Source organism: Phocoena phocoena, chromosome 1 (genome assembly GCF_963924675.1).
Source record: "Phocoena phocoena chromosome 1, mPhoPho1.1, whole genome shotgun sequence".
Classification (NCBI taxonomy): Eukaryota; Metazoa; Chordata; class Mammalia; order Artiodactyla; family Phocoenidae; genus Phocoena; species Phocoena phocoena.
In genome coordinates, this window is record NC_089219.1 from 160584529 (window position 1) to 160599785 (window position 15257).

General features: G+C 44.5%; 1 protein-coding gene across 1 annotated transcript in view; it reads left to right on the top strand.

Moving 5' to 3' along the window:
- The window catches only part of DESI2 (desumoylating isopeptidase 2), a 37448-nt gene extending 31313 nt beyond the window's left edge, over window positions 1–6135 (top strand). Inside the window, exon 5 of the mRNA XM_065889256.1 lies at window positions 5817–6135. Coding sequence (XP_065745328.1) covers window positions 5817–6050 — 234 coding nt within the window. The 3' untranslated portion in view covers window positions 6051–6135. The remainder of the gene's footprint in view (window positions 1–5816) is intronic.
- The last annotated feature ends 9122 nt before the right edge of the window (window positions 6136–15257 follow it).

Consider the following 15257-nt stretch of genomic DNA (forward strand, 5'->3'; position numbering starts at 1 on the left):
TTCTGGCTCTTACTTATTAATAAGTAATTCATTTCTCCTATCTTGAAATTTTACTCTGCCAGTTTATCACACACACACACTTATTTGCCTTCCCAGTTCTTGAATGCCAAGCAGAAAACCAAAAGTAGATCCAAATTAAAGGTCTTTTAAAAAGGAAATGACGGGAAGAAAGCAAAAGGTTATAAAATAAGGTCTGGAGAATTAAATAGCGCTTGAAACAGCTTCCCAGCTTTCTGACCCTTAGCAGATGGTTGCAGAAGCCACATCAGGTACCACAGAAATTGTGAAATGTGTAAGAGAGAAAATGAGCTGCTGCTTCAGTGACCTCCCCTGCAGAGCTGCCTAGCTACCTGGCCCTTTTCACTGCCCTCATGGCTTCCACAGCATAGGTTTCAAACAGGACTACAGCAGACTGCTGCTGTGCTTCTCAAATTATTTTTTGAGGACTGGCGGCATTAATATCACATTTGTAAGATATACATCATCTCTACCCCACCATAGATGTACTGAATCAGAATCTTCATTTTACCACGATCCCCAGATGATTCATAAAAGTTGGAGAAGCACCCACTAGTCTAGTGGGTGCATTGATACCGCAGAGTTGACAAAGTTGATTTTCAAGGAAGAGAGAAGGTAGTTCTAAGCTTTCTTGACCCTAGACATTACATTTGTAGGAAGTACATTCAGAGATCCGTAGAACGTTAAAATTAGCAAAGGTTTTCGATAGCATCTAATCTAGTCTCCTCATTTTATAGACTAAGTAACAGGCCCTGATTGGGGAAATGACTTACCAAGATTGTGGAGAACTCAGATTAGACCCAGACTGCTTAGTTCAGTGCTTGTTATATTTTATCGTTACTTCTTCTGGTTCCAACTTATCCTCTCTCCCAAATAAATTATTAGCTTTATTGAGCATCTGTAACACCACCTCAGCCCTTGTCTAACCCTAAAACCATATTGGAGTTGAGTGCGTGAAGAGCAATTCTAGATGCCCCTGGAGCCATCTTTTTAGGTCACAGTTTTCATGCTTTCACCCGTGTGAGTGCTGAATTGTTAAAGAAACTGAGACTCAGAAGTTAGGGGACTTAGCCTAGCCTAGCCAGCTTGTTAGTGACAACTGAGACTAGAATTCTGGATAGTGGAGGAGGTAAGGGGCTATTTTTAGTAAGCCTCATATAATCAAGGCAAAGAAACTTAACGTTAGGCACTCTTAAACAGTTATTAAATCTAATGTGCTTCTACATCTTTGACAACATGTAGTTTCTACATGTGTCGTATAACCAGTTGCAGATAGAAAACCGTAGCTAATTATAAATGATTGTTGATATATGTACTCTGTTATTCAAAATCGTTCCAGAAATTCTAAGAAGCATCATAGTTATCATTGCAGATGCTTCTCTACAGCAAGGATTAGCAAACCACTACAGCCTGCACACCAGTACCAGCCTACCACCTGTTTTTGTATGGCCTGCAAGCTAAGGATGGTTTTTACCTTTTTTTAAATTTGTTTGTTTGTTTGTTTGTTTATTTATTTTTGGCTGCATTGGGTCTTCGTTGCTGTGTGCGGGCTCTCTCTAGTTGTGGTGAGCAGGGGCTACTCTTTGTTGCGGTGCGCAGTCTTCTCATTGCGGTGGCTTCTCTTGTTGCGGAGCACGGGCTCTAGGCGCGTGGGCTTCAGTAGTTGTGGCGCACGGGCTTAGTTGCTCCGTGGCATGTGGGATCTTCCCGGACCAGGGCTCGAACCCGTGTTCCCTGCATTGGCAGGCGGATTCTCAACCACTACGCCACCAGGGAAGTCCCGATTTTTACATCTTTAAACTGTTGGGAAAAGGTCAAAAGAAGAATATATAGTTACATGTATAAATTATGTGAAATTTACATTTCAGTATCCATTAAAATCTGACTGGAACACATCCGTACTCATATTTTTAACCTATCATCTTTACTGCTTACAGGCTGCAGCAGCAGAGTTGAGTAATTGTATCAGAAACCAAATGGTCTGCGGAGCCTAAAATATTTACTGTTTGGCTCTTTATAGATAAAGTTTCCCAACCCCTACACTACAGGTCAGATGCATTCGAATCTGATTCAGATTGACTTAAACAATGAGGAAATATTTTATCTCACAAAACAAGAAGTCCAGGATAAGGTGGGCTCCATGTCAGTATGGTCAGTGTCTCAACTGTGTGTCACCAGTGGCCTAAGGTCTTTTTATCTCTCTGAGCTGCCATCCTTAGGGTGTTCGGTTGGCTCTGCCCTCAGGCTAGCTCCCTTTATGGTTTTCAGGTAGTTGCAACAATTTTCGGCGCCATATCCTGATACAGCAACATCAAGAGAAAAAAGAAAGCTCTGTCTCTCCCGTTACTTCTCTCTGAGAAACGGAGACTTTATCCAGAACCTCCCACCCTTTCCAAAGCAGGTCATGTTTCATGGCCAGAATTGGGTCGAATGCCATTTCTAAACCAGTCACTAGCAAGAAGAATGGCATTGCCGTTACTAAATGCCACTGGCCTGAATACCTTCTGTAAATTAATATTTTCAGTGGGAAATTCCAAACCTGAATAAAAGTAGAGAGACTAGTATAATGAGCCTGATATACGTATCACTTAGCTTCAAAAATTATCAACTCATGGCTAATTTTGTTTCATCCATAAATGCCCACTCTGAAATAACACTGATCGCTAGATTACTTTGAAACAAATCCCAGGTGTTATTTCATTTCAGTTGTAAATGGTTTACTTTGTAGCTCCGAAGATAAAGATTTTTTTAACATAACTACAAATATTATCAACCTAAAAAAAATTAACATGCATTCCTTAATATAATGCAAATATACAATGTTGAAATTTTCCCACTTGTCATAATTTTTTAAGTTTGTTTGAATCAGGATAAATAAAGGCCAAATACCCCCTTGTTACCGCGAGGTTCGGTCCGCATAAGAAAGGTAGGATAGATGTCTTGATTCTTTTCCGTTGCTTAACAGTCTTCAAAACAGGAATTGGTTCCTGAGCTGTGCAGAGAAAAATTAACATAGCAGAGGGCTTTACTGTTAGGAAAGCATATTGTGGAGAGAAGGCCAAGGGTGTGACTGGATAACCTTTTGCTGCTGCTGAAGAGATTAAACATGTGACTCGTGGATCCTCTCAGCCATCTCAGTGGAAATCAGGAATAGAAATGGGATTTTCCAGGAAAGATCTGTAGAGGAACCTCTTATCCAATAGAGTGAATCCCACAGGAGACTCAACATTTTTGAGGATGTTATATTAGCAGAAACACTGCCGGCTTGGACTGAAAGAGGACAGAATGAAAGATGACTGTTGGATTCCGAAATTTCACAGGCAGTAAACAGCCTGGCGAAAAAGGGTAATTTCAAGGGCCCAGACGACAGAACTGAGGGCCGCAGAGGATTAGTCCCAGGCCTTGAAACCTAATGGAGGTTGCCCAGTCACATTTTGAAATTGCTTGGGGGGGCTTCCCTGGTGGCGCAGTGGTTAAGAATCCGCCTGCCAATGCAGGGGACACGGGTTCCATCCCTGGTCTGGGAAGATCCCACATGCCTCAGAGCACCTAAGCCCATGCGCCACGACTACTGAGCCTGCGCTCTAGAGCCCACGAGCCACAACTACTGAGCCTGCATGCTGCAACTACTGAAGCCCGCACCTAGAGCCCATGCTCCACAACAAGAGAAGCCACCGCAGTGAGAAGCCTGCACAACGCAACGAAGAGCAGCCCCCGCTCACTGCAACTAGAGAAAGCCCGTGCACAGCAACGAAGACCCAGTGCAGCCAAAAATAAATAATACAATAAATTTATAAAAGGAAATTGCTTGGGACTAATGATTCCTTTCTTCCTTCCATGTTCTCCGTTTTAGAATGGGAATGTCTATAACTTACTCTGTGCCGGTCCACCATTATATTTGGGGAGCATCCTACACACACTTTGTTTTCTTAACTTAACATTGTACCATGGAGTTTATTCTGTAACAGTATATAGAGATAGTCCTCATTTCTTTTCACAGCTAAATGGTCCTCCTTGTTTGTGCCAAAATGTATTCAGTCAGTTTCCTATTAATGACATTTGGATTATTTTTAGCCTACAAAAAAGTGCTGTAATGAATAACCCTGTGCATACCTTTTTTTCATATTTTTGCCAGTGTGTCTCTAGAATAAATTCCTAGAAAGAGGGATTACCAAGGTGAAGCTTAAATGCAAAAGTAACTTTGTTATATGAATCAAATATTTTTTGACCACTGCCTACAGTAAGAAATATATTTTACATCATGATCCAGATGTGTACACATAACTAAAACAAGTGTCACAATTTCCCTAGTATCTACAGTCTATTTCATTTTAAGAATTCAAGTTAAAATGCTAAAGCTACTAATGGATCTTGACTCAAAGTTTAAAAGACATTGGCTTGATCACGGATCTGCACACTTTTCCTGAAAGGGCCACATAGTAAATATTTTAGGCCTGTGGACTATTCCTGGACTCCACTCGGCCACGGTAGCCCACGAATTGTAGGCCATAAAAAAAAAATGAGGGGGCATGGCTGTGTTGCAATAAAATTTTACCTATAAAAACAGGTGGCTTTAGTTTACAGACCTCTGTTTGAGGTTAAGCAAGCCCCCTGCAGGTGTTGGGATGAAGTCAGCTTCCTGTGAAGCACATTGATGTATGGAGGAAGGCAGATGACTGAATGAAACCAGGGTTTAGGAAGGAGAATGAAGAGAACAGCTGCTGGATAGGCAGCAATGGCTTATTACATTAACCTCGCTATTCCTAGTCACCACTCTGTGGTAACCTTCAAATATACATACATCCCCAATTATGTAATATAATGTAGTACTTGTTTGCCTGTGCTTTTTAGAATAGATAGATAGGAATGGTATAATATAAGGTCATTGGCTCAGCTTTCCCCCAGATCTAATTCATGCACGTTCTTCAGGTATTTTTAAGTACTGTCTACCTCTCTGTGCTTCCAGGCCTGGTAATCAAAAATGATCAAAACATGCCACCCTCCCTCCATTGAGACCACCGCCTAGCCCTGTAGTTAACACAGAGACATAGTATTTAAATGTAGCCCTTAAGGCATAGGGCTAAACCTTTAGGGAGAAAAGTTATATTGCTTGATGACAGGTGCCAGCTTATTTACATTTTAGCTAATTTTTGGATGTAAGGTACTTTGAAACCAACTAAGCTAAAGTAGATGGTACTTCCAGATCATAAGTATAATGATTATAATCTTTGACGTGATTGGAGGCAAAAACACCACAGGGACAATAAAGCCTGGATTAGTTAACCCTAGTTTTGACTGCAGAAGGAAAGGAGGATAATAAAGAGTAAAGTTAGTATTATAAAAGACCTAGTTCTTATTATTTGCAGTTGGGAAAAGAGGGGGCTTACAAGTCCTAAGAACAGGATAAGGATGAGAAGTGCCTGGAGCTTCTGTTACTTGAATAGTATCTTGTATTAACAAGTCTTCTATGTGTTCAAAGTACTTCTACATGCTTCTCAAAGCAGTTACAAAGACCAAAGAAAGAAAGGAGCCAAATGGAATTAGCTTGATTTTATAGATGTAAAAAGTAAGCAACTTAACAAAGTTCTTCAGAAAGGAAGGGATGGAGCTGACAGTAGGGGGACCCCAGGCTTCCAAGTTAGGGAGCTGCTTGTCATCAAAGACCGGAAGTAACAGCACCGAAGGCTAATGCGCAATGGCCTTTTTGTATATCCGCCTCCCTCCCCGACCCTCCACTCCTTGGCAGCTGACCAGATAACCCTAACCTCTCACCTAATACTACACTCTTTCTCCTGTAGATTCTTTGTGGGAAAGAGATTCCTCGCTGGATCAACCGGCTTGCCTACTTCAGCTCCTGTATACCCTTTCTCCAGAGTTGCCTCCCAAAGGAGTGGCTCACTCCCGCAGCCCTGCAGTCTAGCGTCAGCCAAGAGCTCCAGGACGAACTGGAGGAAGCGGAGGATGCTGCAGCCTCCGCTTCCATGGCCAGCACTGCCGCAGGCTCCAGACCCGGGCGCCACACTAAACTGTAAATGTCTCCAAAGTCACGCATTCAGAACTGTCTCTGGCAGTTGAATATCACTAGAGAAGAGTAAAAGAGTAAATGTCCTCTGGATATTTTGTATGCAAAGATGGCTCTCCCCCAAATCCCAGTTTTTCAGCTCAGGATTATATTTGTAATCAAAAAAAAAAAAAAATCACTTGGCGCAGGAGGGAGAACTTTGTATGAAGCTGCCCTCTGTCTTTTTTACCCACTTGTAAATTTGGATTTACTTCTGTTTTATATAAGCTCTGTTAAGTTATGTTTACAGTATTTTGTATCGCTGTTTACAAATCTTGCATGGACTCCTGCCACCATGAAAGAAGAAAACCTTCATGTCTTCAAACATTAGGCAGGTAATCTTTGTACACTTCTGACAATTGCCCGAGCTTCGGCATAAATAATAGGCACACAAGAAGGTACTTACACAGTTATAGTCACCATCACCTGCTTAAGAATTGTCTTTTAGGTTTGTGTTTGTTACCATTTTGGTACCAGGGTGCACAGAGGTGAAGGAGCACACACAGCCCTGAGGGCTTGGGACCTCGATCTGCGTGAGAGGCGCCCGACCCTGGGCACCCAGCACTCCCTCCACTCCAAGTGGTACATCTCCTGAGGTTCCCACCGAACGGTGGCTTTCATCCCAAATATCTGGCCACCTCCACGGGGTGGTATACTCCCATGTCAGTCTGGCTTTGATGCCTCTGATTCTATAAGTAAGATGTTTTTCGTTAAAGGTATTCTTACAAGTAACAAGTGTTTTTGCACATGTGTTGGGGGCTTCATTTTTATTTTAATATATATTGATATCCTCCCTGCAGAGGATTTTGTTTGTGGGGCAGGAATATCCTAAGTGGTAGCCTTCTGAGTAGCAGTGTGAGTTGACATTCAACTGCTTTTAAGTCTTCAGGCTACCTTTTATACCACACCTTGAAAACTAGAGTCTAAAGTAACACTCTCCAAAAAGTTAATACTTTGATATTTTAAACACTTTATGTACCGTACCAGAAAGAGTATGTTGCAGTTTGTTAGTTTGTTATGGGAGTAGTTTCACCTCATAATAGAAAACTTAGTCTCATTGACCTCTTGTGGAAAACTCATATTTATGTGTCTTATTCATCTTTTTCTTTCTCTCAAATGTATGTCTCTTACATAACCTACTCGAAGAATGAAATTGTCACCACAGATAAGTCCTCATTAGCAAGGAATCTGTCTGCTCAAGTCTACTCCGAGTTTGACCCTTGGATGTAAGAGCCAAGTCATTACATGTCAAATTCAATTTTTCTGCCTTAAGAATGAATGTTCTACATAAAATATTGGATGCAGTGTATAAATTATCCAAGGCAGTGACTTCAGCTTTATATATATATATATATATATATATCGTTAGTTTTAAAATCATCTACTTTTATTTAAACTTCTAGATTGGATTGTTTGCTATTGCTTTTTGTAAGGATACATATCTTTCAGTACACTACATTTTTAACTTTTCCATAAGCTGATTTTGAGTCATTTTATCAAATTAAGCACACCCTGTTCATAGGGAAAATAAACCTTGGGTTTGACCTGAGGAAAATGAAGCCACTTAACCTAATTTATGCTTTTGACTGTTCTGTTGCTGGAAAGGAAAGCTTTTACCAATTATTCTCAGTTCTTTTAGCGGGGGGGGGGGGGGGGCAGAGCACTTGTTTTAAGAGATGTGACAGAAAGGAATCTATGATCTTTATGAAAAGTTGACCTGATTCAGGTCTAAAAATGAGATTTTGAATAAAATGCGAAGACTCTTGACAGTGAATCAGTTCACTCAAAGAAGAGTCCTATCACTAAAACCCAGGTTAGTGAAAAATGTTTGATGCCATTCGCTTGGGATTTTTTGTTTTTAATAATGTGATGGATTCCAGTTTTTTCTAATCCATTCAAATAGACATGAGTTTAAATCTGTGCTACGGACACACGTGAAGGAGTGGCCATTATTTAGGCACTTCTTGGTGAGTAGCCAGGAGCCTTCCACCTTTGCTTATCCAGAATCCAGCGCCTCAGCACACAAATGATTTTATTGTCTTTTTGTTGTACTGACTTTCATCTGCAGCATTTGGAGTTTAAAAATAGTGTTAAGGTCCTAGTAAAAATAAATAATGGCCCTGAGGCCAATTATCGTAGAACCACCAGATAAAATTCTGGACGTGAGATTGCTTGCAGTCTAATGGTACTTGAGGTTGAGAAATAAATGTCTTTACTTTAGAAAATCTCATTTAAGTCAGTTTGTCCACTACAGTTCAAAATTGAGGGTGAATTCAGTTAACTAGCATTTCACCAGCTTTCCCTTGCCCTTGGAGGAAAAGAATCTTGTTCTCAACCTGATCTCTGTTAAGAAAAATCCTATATAAAAAATCTGGTCATTAAGATACATGTGATATGATGGCATCAGATATTCTCTTCGTAGTTGTAACCAAGTGAAACACATTTCTCATTGTGGGTTGGACAGTAATATAGTGTTAAGAGGGTCAGAAGCTGCTGGTTTCTACTGTTTGTTTTCAGTGCCCTTGGGTTTTGTTTTTTCTTTGTTTCAACCCTAAGAAAGGGGCATCAGCTTTGGAAAGTGTGGCCTGTGGAATGGTAGAAGGCAGTGATGCAGCAGTAAAGAGAGCCTCCACTTGATGCCTGAAATCCAGCCCACTATTGTTCTGACCCACAGCAATAGTGCAAGTTACCTTCACCAGCATTTGTACATAGCAGGGAATTCTGGTTTTCACCAATGGATAGCATTGTGTGTATGAGGAGATTCAACCCTACAGACAGCTGCGGGACTCTATATCCATGGCTTCTTTCCATCACAAAACGGGTAGAAACTCATTCACTGCTTCAGGGTTCTAATCTGTGTGTCTTCGAATGGGTCCATTTCTATAAGATACTCTGTAGTTTTGATACATGCTGTGTTTTCTTTCAGTGACTAACTTTAAAAGGCTTGGGTTTTGTCCAGCAAGCTGGCCATACTGCCATTGTACCCCTTTCCTTCAGTATGGTGTAGACTGCAGCTCAGTCATTAGACTTTCATTGTCTCCTCAGTCAATACACATCTTCACTGTTTGAAAGGTGTTACAGCTGTTCAAGAATCTTCATGAACCTGAGGATAATTTCTTGTGAAGTTGAATGCAAATGTACTGTCATTCATAGTGTTTATATAAAAAAAAAAAAATACCAGGAATCTTCACTTTTGCTACCTTGATATAGCATTGGGCTATCATGTTAACATTGAAATACATCAATTTATTAAAAAATACTTTTATAAGAAATGTTTTATAGTGCTTTTTGACCTCCAGGAGACTGCAAATGTTATATATTTGTGTTGGGGAGGGGTACTTTTGTTTGATATTTTTTATTTTTATAGTTTTAAAGGTTACACTCCATTTACAGTTATTACAGAATATTGGCTTTACTCCCTGTGTTGTACAGTAGGTCCTTGTAGTCTGTCTCACGCCCAATAGGGAGATTATTTTTGAAACCCAAGAATCCCATCTGCTCTGCAGAAATACAGTCCGCCCTTCTCCATCATACATTTCTCTTGAATTTGCACGTACATTTACTCCCATGTATTCCCCTCGAGCTCAGGTCCACGGGCCAAGTCCTTAACTGTCAGAGAGCATAACCACACCTGCTCCCAGGCAGCGGTGCCAGCCCCAGCTTCTGGGGGATGGAGACAAGGCTGGGAAGGGAGAACATGCCCTCTTCTCTCCTCCAGGAGCGCAGGAGAGAGAACTGCAGGGGAATTGCCCCCACTGCTCGTGCACACACACTTCCCATCTAGAAGCATCAAGCAAGCAGGAGCCTGGGGGACTGCGCACCTCGTTTTCTACAAACCTAGTCAGCTTTGCACCTCCAACCTGACCCTTCCCCCGTCTCCATTGGCCTTTTGGTACCTAGCCAAGTAATATTTCCCTCCACAAACTCAAAAGACCTCTCTTGGATTAAGTATTATTAAAAAATAGGGCTTCGCTGGTGGCGCAGTGGTTGAGCGTCCGCCTGCCGAGGCAGGGGACGCAGGTTCGTGCCCCAGTCCGGGAAGATCCCGCATGCCGCGGAGCGGCTGGGCCCGTGGGCCATGGCCGCTGAGCCTGCGCGTCCAGAGCCTGTGCTCCGCAACGGGAGAGGCCACAACAGTGAGAGGCCCGCGTACCGTAAAATCAATAATAATAATGGAGGGGCTTCCCTCGTGGCACAGTGGTTAAGAATCTGCCTGTCAATGCAGTGGACACGGGTTCGAGCCCGGGTCCGGGAAGATCCCACATACCGTGGAACAACTAAGCCCGAGCACCACAGCTACTGAGCCTGTGCTCTAGAGCTCGCAAGCGACAACTCTTGAAGCCCGCGTGCCTAGAGCCCGTTCTCTGCAACAAGAGACGCCACCGCAGTGGGAAGCCTGCGCACCGCAATGAAGAGGGATCCCCTCTCACCGCAACTAGAGAAAGCCCGCATGCAGCGGTGAAGATCCAACGCATCCAAAAATCAATAAATTTAAATAAATTAAAAAAAATAATAATGGAGGTCATTTGTGGTCTGTCAATGCCTGTCCACTCTCTGCTAAGTAGGAATGATCTACAACTCATTTGTTCTCAAGGACAGGAGCCAAAGGGGAATTCTTCCCCTAGTCTACATAGGTTTTTGATAGACTATAACAAGTTGATCACCAACTCAAATCTGGTAAAGCAACTGGTTTTACCTGAGGGACGATGGTTTTTTCTTTCCCATTATTATCTGCTCCTGAAGTTCTCCTTATCACCCAGATACGGACCTTGTTCTAAGTGTGCAGAAGTCCACGCTAATAAAGATGAGTGGCTCCATGCTATGCATTCCAAGAGGTAGATTAGAGGCAGGCAGCTACTTATTTCCTTATGGATTCTAAACCCAGAGAACTGCTGAGCCCTCTCAAGCTTGTCCCTTTGATCCCTTCCCCAAAAGGAAAATCCTCCCAAAGAGGATCATACCTTGCTCCTACACTGGGAAGTGTGAAGAGTCCATCTTGTCAAGGCCAAGGGAAAAGCTAAGGTTAAGCGGGGCCTCCTCTGAATCCCAACTCGGTGAGGGAGGCATTCATTTCCAAAGGCTAGATGGGCGCACCTGTGCCCTGCAGCCCTGCCGTCACTGGGAGGGCTTTGTGGACCCAATCAAGAATGTACCACCCCCGGGCTGTTGAGGAGTGGCGTAGAGCCGTCTACATTGATCTCCCTGACCCCAGGACCCCTTCACTCAGGAAGAAGTGCCTGGTTCTACAAAACACTCATGGCCTTCGTGGGCCTCAGTTAGGGGAGCCATTGACCACCAGGCTGTATCTATCACACCCCTAACTCCCAGTGATTAGTGGGATTTAGTGCCTGGGCAACCTTCAGGTGCTTCTGAAGCTGCAGCCATGCAGAGGAAGCCACAGGCCTCACCAGGCTGTCCTTATAGCCTTGCAGGCAGGTGGACTCAGGGATAAAGTTACCAAAGTCACTAAGCCAGACTCCACAGAGGGAGCGTGGGAGGCCTGCTCTACTCATTCCACACTGGAAAAGGAATATGCATTGGACAGGGCAGTGAAAAAATTAGACAAGGAAAAGCCATTCGGTCTACCTAGGACCCTCAGTCTTGGTGGCCAGTAATTATCCACCCAAATAGGGACTGGGATTTTCAAATTACAAAACGGAAAAAAGAAAAGCTAAGGGGAGCTAGGGCAGCCAGCTTGGCCCTAATCAAAGATAGAAAAAGACTCCTGTACCTTCCTCTCCCACTGGCGTCAATGAGTGGCCACCACAGAGCTGCCCTCACAGGCAGCTGACACACCACAGAAGGCCAGTATGCCCACGAATACGAAAAGGTGTCACGTTGAGTCTGGAAAGGCAGTGGGTTTTGTGGACAAGACAAAGGGGAAAGAGAAGTCCTCCTACAGTGCCCCTGCTGTGTGCTCCTTGGGCATTTAATTATCACAACAGCCTATGGCGTTATTCCTGCTTTACACCAAAGGAGTTTAGTGGTTAGTAGCCCAAGAACGCACAGACAGCATAAGGAAAACCCATATTTGAACCTAGCCAGTTGCAAGGCTTCTACTCTTTCCACCTAAGTACACTGCTTTCCTGCAGTGGAGAACCCGGGTCCAGTCCAGACCCACTGAGTCAGAATCAGCATATTAACAAAAGCTCCAGGCAATTCACCTGTACATTAAGGGTTCAGAAGTACTGCTCTTGCCCATAGGACTCTATTCTGCATGGTTCCAGCCTACTCTGCCCATAGAAATCAGAATTTCCTCGATGAGGTGACTCTGTCAGGCAGCCTGGACTCATGAATGTCTGAAGGACCCGGTAGCTGAATCTTCTCCAAAATTCAATAGAGGTGTGGTAGGATTTTCTGAATTTTTCCTGGGTTTGACCGAAACCATATAAATTATTCAAGGAGTACTCTAATAAATGTGAAAGATAAACTTGAACCCTCTGGAGTTACTTCAAGGAATGGTTACCTAGAAGTCCCTGATCCATGCACTAAGGATTCTGGACCGTAGTTTGAACTGATTATCCACCTTCCTGTGAGAGACCGCCAGGACTACACCCATCACGCGGCCATCCCTGCTGTTTTGCTTTAGATCACCAGAAGTTTCCGTGCCCAAATCCTCATCCCCAGCTACTCTGGGCATGCTCTCATTTGGCCAGCTCTCTCTCTCTCATCCTTACTGGCCCACCTTCCAATGTACCCTCTGGAACTCCCCGTCTGTGACAGGAAAATGCCCAATAGCCTCCACGTTTTCAAATGCTTCTTGACATCTCTGCTTTATGTGAAACCCAGCTGTCCCCTGTGGTGCTCTCTCCCTCGGGCTATGTGCCCTCGGTCTCCCATGCTTCTTTGCTTCCAAACCTCCGGCTCCACTGAAACCGTGCTACCGAGTGCTACCAGCTGCTGCCTCATGGCTCTCTTCTGCTCTCCCTCGCCTCCTCTGTCTTCCTCTCCACCTTCTTCCTGTCATCAGTGACTCTGCATTCATGCAGGTGACCCATCCAATACCCTAGCCCAGCGTTTCTCTGCTGAGGCTCTATTGCCATCAGGGTAGGACGATCCTTTGTGCTAGACAGTCCTGCCCGTTACAAGACGTGTGGCATCTCTACACTCTGTCCACTAATTACCAGCGTTTTCCCCGCTCCACAGTCGTGGCCACGTTAAGCATCCCCACACGTATTGCCCCCAGGAGGTAGGCAGCCCTATCCTGGCTTGAGGACTACCATCACTGTCTCAGGCTCCTGATCTCCTCACTTGCACCAGGCACGCAGACCTTGGACTTGTCATCACCAGTAACTGCGCCTCTGCTAAAATTTTCATTTCATGTAATCTCTGACCACTAACTTCCCAGCTCCCCTGAGTACCCCACACACTGAGACAAGTCTTTGACCTCATTAAGATCCCAAAGCCACTAAATTCAGCACTCGTTTTACTAATATTAGTCCCGCCCCCATCTTTCATTTTTCTTCTCACTCAGCCTAAATTCCACGGTCTGTAATTAAACTGTTTCCGTCTCAGGATCCTCCACTTCTGTGCCCTCTTCTCGCTTCATCTCAAGGCCTGGCCAGCCCAGCCCTGTTCAGACCCAGACCTCTCTGTGCCTGATCCGCTGAATGTTGCTGGGGTGAACTCACACGACTGGGCTGACCAGTTTTATCTTAACGTTCCCGTCTCTCAGCAACTGGGCTGACCAGTTTTATCTTAATGCTCCCGTCTCTCAGCACCACACGCGGTTTCTTGCAGGTCCCTTGTAAGCCTGCTCGCTGCTCTCCCGGACGACACTTCAGACTTCATCTCTTCAAACCTCCCACGCGTTCCCCACACGCATTTCAGTTGAGAACCTCACTTTATGCTTCATTGAAAACCCAGTTTAGGCAGTTGACCTCTGCAATGGGGGAAAATACCCAGTTCTCCCTCCCTTGTGTTTCTCCCTTACTGTCACACAGAACACTTCACTTGGGACACTTCTTCACCAGATGTGTGGGGATTTTCCCTACACCAAGCAATTCTCCACGACACCAGCTGGTTGGCCTACAACTTAATTCTGACGCTATCTACCTGGAGATGACATCAGATCCCACAGGTTAAGCGCTCAGTCCCACAAGACTGCCCCCCACTTCAGATGCCAACTGCTAGTAGTACGGGCCCAGGTTACCCACGATTTCTGTCCAGCTTGGGTACAAATCCGATGTTCCCAGGTTTGAGTCTGATTTGGTAGAGAGGCTCACAGAACTCAGGGTAACCCTTCCATTTACTGGTTTATTAAAGGATATGATAAAAAAAATACAAGTGGTGCTTCCCTGGTGGCGCAGTGGTTGGGAGTCCGCCTGCCGATGCAGGGGACACGGGTTCGTGCCCCGGTCCGGGAAGATCCCACATGCCGCGGAGCGGCTGGGCCCGGGAGCCATGGCCGCTGAGCCTGCGCGTCCGGAGCCTGTGCTCTGCAAGGCGAGGTCTGAGAGCGTCCTGGGCACAGGAGCTTCTGTCTCCGTGGAGTTGGGGTGCATCACCCTCCTGGTATGCGGATGTGTTCAGCCACCTGGAAACTCTCCAGACTTCATACTATTGGGATTTTATGGAGGCTTCTTCACGCAGGGATGATCAATTATTAACTCAATTTTCAGCCCCTCTCATCCTTCTAGAGAAGTGGAGGGGGGGGGAATCGGGGGGTGGTAAAAATTCCAAGCCTTTAATCGTAGCTTAGTCTTTCTGGAGACCAGGAGCCATCAGGCACCCACCCAGAGTGGCCTCAATAGAACAAAGGTTCCCCTGGTGCTTGTATCACTTAGGAATTTACAAGGAAGGGTTCTAGGAGCTCTGTGCTTGGAATTGGGGCCAAAGACCAAGACATATATTTACTATTATCTCACAGCTTCCAATTTTTCAACCTACATACTCATTGGAGCTCGTACCCAGAGTCGCTGTCTGTGTTACAATGGGAAAAACGTCCTTACTATTTTCAAAAGCCAAGCCTTCCTTTGTCACTGGATCCCACCCTCTCTCATCTCTGAAGGACTTGCTCCCACATTATTCCTTCTCTCCTTCAAAACACCAGTTTCCCTTTCTCCACTGGATCATTCCTGTGAGCATAAGACATGTTCCATGGTTTCTCAGCCAAAACCGAAAACCCAAGACAAACCTTCCCTTCACTCCCTCATCCCAAGCAGGGCAACATTTCCCG